At 47.4% G+C, this 10,050-nt stretch overlaps 1 protein-coding gene across 2 annotated transcripts; it reads left to right on the top strand.

Annotated features, from left to right (window-relative positions):
• Positions 1–296: 296 nt before the first annotated feature.
• Positions 297–7,597, top strand: LOC117148707. 2 transcript variants are annotated; one of them, XM_033316252.1, is made up of 4 exons: positions 297–519; positions 2,323–3,185; positions 3,247–3,408; positions 7,470–7,597. In XM_033316252.1, exons 2-3 carry the CDS (start codon positions 2,685–2,687, stop codon positions 3,337–3,339), a joined length of 594 nt encoding a protein of 197 aa, XP_033172143.1. In that variant the 5' UTR covers positions 297–519; positions 2,323–2,684; the 3' UTR covers positions 3,340–3,408; positions 7,470–7,597. The 2 variants fall into 2 exon arrangements, with proteins under 2 accessions (XP_033172143.1, XP_033172144.1); XM_033316253.1 differs by lacking the exon at positions 297–519 and adding an exon at positions 1,638–1,829.
• The last annotated feature ends 2,453 nt before the right edge of the window (positions 7,598–10,050 follow it).

The following is a 10,050-nucleotide window of genomic DNA, read 5'->3' as shown; positions in this document are numbered from 1 at the left end:
CAACATCAAGAAAGCGGCCTAAACGGAAGCTTGTGCTGCATCAAAGGCAAAAGATTTAAAGTGGAGTATTAGTAGGAGATTGTGCCTGTTGAATCTAACCGAACATTCTTCAATCTTGGTGCCATTCTAGGATATTCTAGGGACCCTCAAAAATATTTCCGTCGAACATAACCTCAAACGATGCTATTTATTTACATATATACAGTTACCAGCTGGCTTCTCTTCTAATTGCCTTGCATGTAATTCATTTTCTATTTGCGAAGAGAAAGTAAAAAACAAAACCACACACTCATGCTCATCACACACACACAGACACTCCAGTCAATATATTTTATTGCCCATCAAAAAATCAAAAAAATAATTTGACGCTTCGTTTTCTATTGTTGTCTCCATACTTTTTCTCTCTCCCCCCCGCCAACGCTTTCGGGTTTGCGTGTGTGTGTGGGCGTTAAGTCGGCGGCGCAGTTGAAAAGAGAGAATTCTCTCAATTCTTTTAAGCTGAGTTCGTTCGTGGTGGTGGTAAGTAATCGTAAATAAAAAATAAAAGCCCGAGAGCAGAACTTTTGAGAGAGCCAGCGAGCGAAAGGTGAATGACTTTGGGTATAAAAAAGTTGCGCAGTCAGCTCGTTTGCCATCTCTTTTTGGCCCCCCTTCAGCTCCCCTTCTGCTTTACCCTATTTCTGACTATTTCGATAACCAAAATGCAAGGCACTATTTCGGTTTTTTTCGTTTTTTTAGTAGTTATCGTTTACAGTGCTCACTCGTTACAATGTCCAACAAAGACAACTACTTGTATATTATCGCATTCCCTTGATAGCATACGATTAAATAGACATTCATAAAGATAATATTTGAAGAACCAAAATCAGGCAATCCGACTGGTGAAGAGATCCGCTCCGTGGAGCTACCACTGTAGCTCCAGCTCTCGCGCTCTCACATCGGCTGCTCAACGGCCGACTTCGACATCGACTTCGGCAAACGGCAATGACAGTGTAGCCGAGCCTCGTACTTTACATTCTGCCGCTGCCTTAGTAGGTCAACAAAATTCCGGACAATGGCCTTTCGCTTTCGTCGGCGACTGCGGCGTCGGCGTCGGCAACGACGCTGGCAGCGCTACAGCTGGCAGAGCTTCAAAATGTAAATAGAAGCTATGAAGCTAAGGCAGGCGCTTGCTGGCGCCCACCCAACCACCTCCCCATGCAGCGCCCCATTCACCCTTCGATTTGGCGATGGCGTCGCGACGATGAACATGAAGATATTTCAGTCGTCGCCGCAGCTGCAGTTGTTGTTTTTGTTTTTTTCGATGGCGTAATATGTACTACATATACGTATTAACGGGCGTATAGTCGAAATTTCCCAACTGGAACTTCTCCAAGTCCGTGTAACTTGAGACACTAATAGTGCTTATAACTATACATATGCATACTGAATGGCACACAGCAATCCCCAGGGCACCAAGCCGTCTAAAAGTATGCAATGCACAAAAACGTCCTGCTGCAAGACATTCAAGCAGTGCGCACTTTTAAGTAGCCCTTTGAAAAGCCGCTAGCATTAGTTGTACGACCCATGCAGTATTGCCACATAGCCCACCTCGGAAGCACTTTGAGCAACCCTAGATTTTAACATCTGTCCTTTGCTTTAATTCCCACTGAATTTGGTCACTCATCGAGTTAGCCATGATATTAGGAATCAGTGTCATTGCCTGAAACTCAGCCAGTCACATCAGTTCGATCCAAAGCTCACAGTGTTCAGACCTCCCAGACTTCCCCCCGGAGCAAGTGAAAAAGTGAACAACACGAAACGAGAAGCACCGAGCGGAAACCCCTCAGGTATGTGGACTATGTAGGTTAAAGGGCACCGTTCGTTGCACTCGCAGACTGAAGGACACCCCGACTGGGTGGTGGCGGCACAACGGGTGTTGCTTCCGCTGGGTTTGGGGTGGCCTTACATAAAAGCTCGATGGGAACGGGAAGGGGAAACGCCGCGAAAAGCGACGCCACCCAGCGAAGTCACGGACTTTGGAGTGTGCTTCAGGAGGCGGCGACGACATGGGCGTAGCCCTTCCCCCACCGCACACCCGCCAAGGGATGCTACACCCCTTCGCCGGCCCGCCCCCTGGCATTGCTTATGTATGCGGCTACACGACAAAAAAAAGGCAAATCACTTTGACGTTTGCTTAAACGTTGATTAGGGCTGGTCATTCATGAGCAGCATTATTAGTTCCGTCGACTCGGCGTGTGGGAAAACTTCAACCCTTTTGTTGCTCGTCGAAATCCTTGCAGCTTTGTGCACATACTTATATTTATTTTCCGTCTAACGCAGGTTGTTGCCACAGACTCCCCAGGCCGCATGCATATCGTAGCCCGCGCAACAGAGGATCTGGCGATACCGACGTGTCCGCCTTTTCGCAAGAGATGGACGAGATGCCCTCACGTTTCAGCTCCACATCACCAGATAGCACAGATTCGCGCGAACAGAGCACAAGCACTGCCTCCACTGAGGAAGATGAGAGCCCCTATCGCCAGAGCCTTCGCCGCGAAAAACGCATATTGGCCTCATCGCCGCTGTCCATGGAATAGCGTTTCCATAAGCAGATGCACAGAACCAAGAAGAGCACGATCACCACGAATTTGAAAATGTTGTTGCTTTATCTGTGACTTGTCCTGGTGCCAGTCATCTTGGAGATGGGCCCGCAAATCGAGTTCCCAGTGCAATGGAAGAAGGGGAAGAGTATTTTCCACATCGTCAAGCATCGTTGCATGGCCTTGACCTTTACCGTCAACACTTACCGGGTGCTGATCGGCTCCTTCCTGGCAGCTATCGTGCCGCTGTACAGCATGCTCTGCATGCCGCATCCGAATAGCTTTCTTCTCTGTGTTCCGAACGCCAAAGGCCACATAATTAAGGTACGCGACAACGTGGGCATGTACTTCTTGGGCCTCTTGCCCTATGTGGTCCGCCTGCAATACGGATTTTACGTGCTTGCCAAGGACACCTGGTTCGCCTACAACGATCAAGTGCTGGCCACAGCCGATACTTTCAACACCTGGCGCGTGCTCATCTACTTGAATCAGGTCATCCAGCTCGTCTACTCATTCGAGGGACTGCAGAGTTTCCTGCAGGCCCTCCGCACCTACAAGCTAGTCGCCGGAACAGACAACCATCGCGTGGCTCAGCTGGAAGGGGTAAGTGGCGACCATTCAGTTTTGTAGTGTATCCGTATATGAGTTAACGTTCCTTTCGCAGAACATGTCAAAATTCTGGTACATCCCCAGCGTGAGCACCTTGGATGTTTACCGTGCCTCCAAGGAACGTGCATTTGGACCAAATCCCCATTAGCCACAAGCCCCCAATCACAAGTCCTGCCAGCTGACCAATCTGACCAACACAACCACTACGAAAGATCGGGTAAGTTCAGATACTTATGATAAGACTAACCACAATTAATTCAGGCCATGTAGAAGCTTTTGCGAACTTACAGTTGGGTGTTTCCGCTCTTCGGGTTGGTAATCTTGCTCTTGCTGCTTGTCTTGAAACGGTCTTCAGTTCGAACCTTCGGGTTTGTGGTCGGGTTTAGGGTTTTACGTATATGTTTAATATCAAAGCTGTCAATTTTGTTATTGACAGGTTGACTTTGCAAATAGTGGTGCACAAATTGTTGGTGGCTGCAAAGAAAGGAATCAAATGGGTTTTGTTAATTCAAATGCTTTTCTAAATATTGTAATACCCAAAAACTTGGGTCGACTTGGTTGGTGTCTTGACTTTGCCTTAGCCAGCGCACCAACCTCTGGCGCCCTCTATGTCTGGTGGCTGCTGCACAGATGGCGCCAGTCAGCTGGCAGCTGGTGCACTAGATGGCGTGCTGCCTTTGTTTTGATGGCGTTGCGATTGCAGTGTCAGTTTGTGTGCCAATCGGTTTCATTAACCCCAACGCTATGTATGTATGCCTGCGCGTGTGTGTGTGGCTATGTGTGGCTATGTGTGGGTGTAGGTGCAGCCGCAGCGTCAGAGAAAGGTCAACAAAGTACGTTTCATGGACAAAAACGCAGTTGCGGCTGTTTCTTTTTGTACTACTTTTCCGTTTTAATGTTATCCTTCTAATAATGGCTCACTTAACTCTAATAGTTGGGTACTTTTTCTGTAGCTTTTTTTTCCCACACAACTTATAGGCGGGACTAAAGATGCCAAAATGAATTTGTTCACAATTCGCAGTAAACATTCGGTTTTATGGGTTCACTGCATCGAACACGCTCTTGATTTCTAATGCAACTGCAAAAACGCGGAAGAATATGCAACGCCATAGCTATGCAAAGGGAACAAATAAACAGAAAACGAAAACAAAATGAACTCGGTTGGCAGACAGCTTTACAAGTGTATTAGTTAGATCGCTCTTTGTCCCTTACCACGTTTATAACGCCGAAAGGACCTCTGTCGTCGCCAGCACTCAAACAAATGTATTGCGTAAGTCCAATCCGATCAAGGCCCATTGCCCTGGGACAGGTGCAACAACAGTTGGCCGAGGGCAGGTCCATCCTCTGGCCACCTAGTTGCAATACTCCCCACCCACCCCTATTCCACAGTAAATTCCCAGTGAAACGAGACGGAGAGCACACAGCACAGCGCCACAGGCAGAGGCAAAAGGAAAGGCAGCCGGGCGCATGCAAATAAAAATAGATTTTTTCGTTATATAGGATAACGACCACCAACGACCCCAAAGTTGGAACGCCGACGTCGGACGGTGACGTCGGTCGGGACGCCAACGTTCTCGGGCAACGACCGGCGAAAACAAACGCAAACGCATCCAAAGTTTGCCTACCCCCAAGCAGCAGCTCCAACTGGCATCTCTTCCCTATAGCCATCCCTTTCTGTTTCTCTTGCCCGCTAGGGTGGACCACTGCGCTCGTTGGCAGCCGAGGACTATAACCTAGTCCTTTCAATGGCATCGAACTTAGTAGCTCCCTAATTCGTATTGACATTTGATCCGGCGCAACTAGCCATTTTTGCAACATTTGCAACAGCAGAAACCCTTGAAAAGTGGACCACCCTAATGCCTACTTTCCCTTCTCCTCATTCCGGTTGTAGTCAAAGAGCGTTCTTTCGAAGAGAGTTCGCTCGCTTCTCTTTAGGTCCTACGACTCTCACACACACACATATATGCACATATACACGTAGCACGTAATAACTCGTAGGGGTTGCTGACCCCTCTTCTCAGGGTCGTCGAAGGTTGTTGAACTCGGCAGCGCGCAGTCTGTCTCGCTCACTCCCGCTGGGCACCGGCCCTTGTCTGTTGACGAGGGTCGCCCCTGCTCCTTACATGAACTGCCCGTCCCTTCCACTCGCCCTCCCCATCCGCCGCCCAGTCGCTCCTTTTTGCGGCCTGAAATGTGTGCTGGTCGTTGGCCTTTCCATCGCCCCTCTCTGTCGCTCCTTCGTGACGTAATGTGGCAACAGGGCATTCCCGATGGCGTTGCTTCCTCTCTGCTCCTCCTCGTGGCACCTACCCCCGCCCATGCCCTATCGCGATTGTTGACGCTGCTTTTTGTATTCCCATTTATTCGGTTCTTGTATTTAGGGGAAGCGAAATGTAGGGCTGCTGCTGCCGTTGCACTCTTCGTTTGTTTGTGGTTGTGTTCTGTGTGTGTGCACTGCGTGCTGTGTGCTGTGCTGTGCTCGAGTGTTGGTGCATAGTTCAACATTGTCTGAGGTTAGGGTTGAATGCTCGACGGGCCGCGTCCTCGTCTGCCCCGCTCCCCTCCCTTCGGGTACCGAGCCAATGCAAACTAACTATTACGGAACCCCCAGCCCCCCAGCCCCAGAGTTCATTTCAATCTGCAGCGTGCGACACGTTTTAAAGGGGAGCCATCGAGTTATCCCTGCTTGGACCACTCCAGACACATCGATTCGGTGCTGTGTCGCTGGGGAATCTCGCCAGATTAGATCACTTGCGATTGAGGAGCGCTACATATATCGCGGTGTCACTGTGGACGAAGTCCTATGATAGTCCAAGGTTAGTTAGAATCCGAGCGGCTAAAGCTGAGGGTTAACTGTTGTTATTGGTAACATTGTCCGAGTTGTTTTAATCATGTATTTATAAATGCTATCGGTTGAGTTCACGTTAGTTTCGCTGTTCGCAATCTTATGCTTTCGGCACTAGGCAACAGTAAGTTTTGGTATCTGATTCGTCTAGGCCTTTAATTCCCCTTTACCTAGCCCCACCTCCCCTAGTCCTGCCACTTTCTTCACTTTTCGCTGTCGCAGGGTTTATCAGTCGGATGATTGGCGCGTGGTTGGCTTTTATCGGTCATTCGCCTCCACCGCCAAGTAAGCGACTGGGCAAGGGAGCCAGGGAGGCAGCGAGGAGCGGAGGAAGATAAACGAGTGGGGGAGTGGGGAAGTGAGGGAGCGGGAGTGGGAGAATCTAGGAGAGTGCGTAGTGGTCAGCAATGCGTCACCATCAATCACACGCAGAACGAGAGAGAGAGAGAAAAAGCGTGAAAGGGGGAGGGGGGATATAGTGCTGTTGGGGAAGGGGCGGGGAGAGTAAGAAGGAAAATGCTATGACCGTGAAGTTTAACGCCCTCCGGCATCGCAGCTGGCAGAGCTGCCCACAGTCCACAATCTGCAAGATACATTCCACAACACTCGCGTTCCACGACCAACTGGAGTTCCACTCACGGCAAATGCAAATCCATAGTTCTAGTTGAAGATTGGCCCAATGTCACTGAAGCTGTACCTATGTATGTATGACTTCACTTATGATTATTAATCCGCTTGTAGATTTCGGTAACTTGGGCTTTCCGTCCACGTTCTGCCCAATATAATGCGGTGACCCAAAACTACCTATAGTTACTCCAATTTATTCCCAATTTCTGTAGTATAGGTACACATACTAACAAACACATACATATATACATATATAGAAGATATTGGTAAGGTGTAGTATAAAATCTTTTTGTCCTGCGTGCTAACGAAAATGGATCGTTTCACGTTGAACCCTCCGCCCCCCGCCCACCCTTTTCCCTTCCGCACCATCGGCGACTTCGCAGCGACGTTGGCTTTTTTGTGGTTTGACATTGAACTCGAAATTGATGCGCATCGCTGAGCAAATGCGTTGGCCCTCTGCCAGCAGCAGCCACCCACTCAGTCGCCCTCTCTCATTCTGGCCTTCGTGTAGCTCCATCTTATTAGCCATTTTCGCTGGCCACCTTTTCCGTTTTATTTGGCTTTTGGTGTGATGGGCCAGTTCAGTGAACTTTTGCATAGAAAGCGCGCGGCAGAAATCTCTTTTTTCGGCTTGACTTTCGAGCTTGCCGAAATCTATGTACATACATTCATACGTATGTATGTACATACATAGAGGTGTGCGTGTGCGTGAGATAGTGTGGGAACCAGGCGTGTGAGTGTGCCAGGAATTAGCAAGTGAACCATTTAACAGTTTTTTAAAACAAATCTTATCATTCTCCTTTTAGTGCACAATCAATGGATTCTTTGGCTTGGAAAACTAAGAAAAAAACAAAACAAAAAAATATCACTGGAACGATGACATTTAGATAATCCCACTTTCCGGTCGCTCCAGTTTGAAATCCTTGTAAGCAATCAAATAAATAAGGCATCATAATTTTGACTTTTATTACACATTTTCGGTCGTGGGACTTCCTATTTGGGCAGGAAGTAAGGTTGAAATTTGGCCAAAAGATAAAACCATAAGCACGGACTAACGGAATCGCTGCGTGTACGTTTATTATGTATTTGTTTTTGGCTGTTGTAGTTCTTTTATGTGCTCCACATACATATTCAAAGAACCGAATTGAGTTCATAAGCGACTGAAGAAAGACCAACAGCACCAACAATGGCAAAGCTCAAGAGAGGCAACAACAGCAACAACAGCAACAGCAGCGACGACCAATTTTATGAAAGTCACAGTCAAGGTCAACATGCGTGCAAAGAGCGAGCGGGACGGCGCGAGTGCGAATGCTGGCCGAAAGAAAGAACCGCGGATCTTTGTTGTTGCTGTGTACGGTAAATTGGGGTGGACCCGGGTGGGTGGGTGTTTCATCTTAGATTGCTCGTAATGCAAGTCTAAGTCCATATGATTTCAATTTTTATTTTGCATATGCATATGTACATTTAAATGCGTTTTAAAAGCGCTTATTATCAGGCAACGCCACCTGTTGCCGTATTGCAACTCGATTCTGAACGAGATTCAGCTGGATGGTCCACCTTAAAGTATATTCGCACTGCTTTCTATCTATGATAAGCGCACAAAGAATTTCATATACGACGAATGCAAAGCAGAAGCGAAGGAAAGTGTGCGAGGTTTGTGTGTGTGTGTGTGTTTGTGTGGGTGCGGCGAAGGCGGCGGTGATCAACAAGGAAGTGCACAAAAGTCGAAGTGGCCAACGAAAAACGGCGAAAAAGAGCAACAATCGCAGGTTATAAGCGGAGCCAAAGCAGGCAAGCAAACGAAATCAAATCAAAAGTAATAAAAAATGACTCACTTGATCCCCACGGCACACCAACACTAGCACAACCGCGCTCACACACAAATACAAAATGGCTAGGTCGGTCGTTCAACCTGAAATCGCGAGAGCAAGAGCGCAAAAGAGAGAGTAAGAGAGCTCGTTTTTGTTTGCTTTTTCTTGCTTTTTTCAGCCGGCCGGTTTTGCTCTCTCTCTCTATCTTTCTGTCCTGCTCTTTATGTCATAACGCTTCTGGTTTCGGTTTTTATTGTTGTTGTTGTTGTTGTTTAGGGTTTAATGACATTGCCGGTTCGTCTTCTTCTTGCCTGCCGTTGTTTTCTTCTTTCTTTCGTACTCTTTGTTTTTATTTTCATTCGCATTGTAGTTGTGTTTTTGTTGTTGTCGTTGTAGTTGTTCTTTGCGGCTTGTACGCTTGCTCTTGCAAGTCAAATGAAACTACTGCAACAAAAACAACAGCCACACTATGCCGACTGTACAGTGAATACAAATGCGCAAAGGACCGTCCAGGCGGCCAATGTAACCGAAGAAAAGCTGGAAACCCACTCCGCACTTTCCCCGGAAAACAGTCCACCCCACAAACGTTTTTGTTTAGTACACAATGCCAGGTGTTATTCCGATGCTATTGTATTTCAAATAAACGAGATTTACAAATGCATATGCACTTGTTTATAATTAAAACGAATGGAATTGATATTAAAGGCTAGTTGAAAACGCCATCGACTCATTTGTGGGGTGTGCAAGAAAACACTGCTGCAACTTTCTGCTGTGCTGTATTTTTACTTTTTAGTCGTTGTTGTTGTTGCCCCGACGACGCTACTTTGCTTCCTCTGCCGACGTCGGCAGCGCAGCTGTGCGGTCTTGTTTTTGCTCTTGGCTTTGCACTGCCTTTGATTTTGATTTTGCTTCTGCTTTTGTTTTAGCACGCTCACAAATGTGTGTTAGTTGGCGGTCATTCACATTGAACATGCCCTTTTTGTTGTTTTTCTTTTGGTTCGTTGTGCGCGCTTTCCGCGTGCCTGTGTGTGTGTGTGTGCGTGTAAGTATCTGTGTGCGGGAGAGTATCTGTGTGCAGCAACTTCAACTTAAACTTGACGCTTAACATTTTTGAGTCTTTTTTTAAATCCTTGTCGTATTTATCATTTCTACCTTATTACGAACGTGTTCGAGAGCGAGAGGCCAGACGGCCGCCTTGTTCTCTTTTGTATGCACTGCAATTTGCATTTGAGCTGGGTCCATTGGAATTGACGTCATTATTGAACGGATTACGCAATTCCGCAAAAACGGACTAATTTAACCATATCAGCTCGAATATCGGCGAGCGAAAGAGACAGTACTCGAGGGGAAAGCATGGGCGAAAACGCACACACACATACCACACACACACACTCTCACAGACACACACACCATAAAGCGCGAGAGGGCGGAATGCTAATGGGAGTAGTGTAAAAGTAAAAGGTCATTGAACGAACATTGTACCTATTTTCGCTATTCACGCACACATATCCGCGCCCGTGCCTGTGTGTGGGCGAATTGTTATTACTATTCGCCAGTTACAACAAAAAAAAAACAC

The sequence above is a fragment of the Drosophila mauritiana genome, chromosome X (assembly GCF_004382145.1).
Source record: "Drosophila mauritiana strain mau12 chromosome X, ASM438214v1, whole genome shotgun sequence".
Lineage (NCBI taxonomy): Eukaryota > Metazoa > Arthropoda > Insecta > Diptera > Drosophilidae > Drosophila > Drosophila mauritiana.
This window is presented reverse-complemented; position numbering and strand designations above follow the sequence as displayed.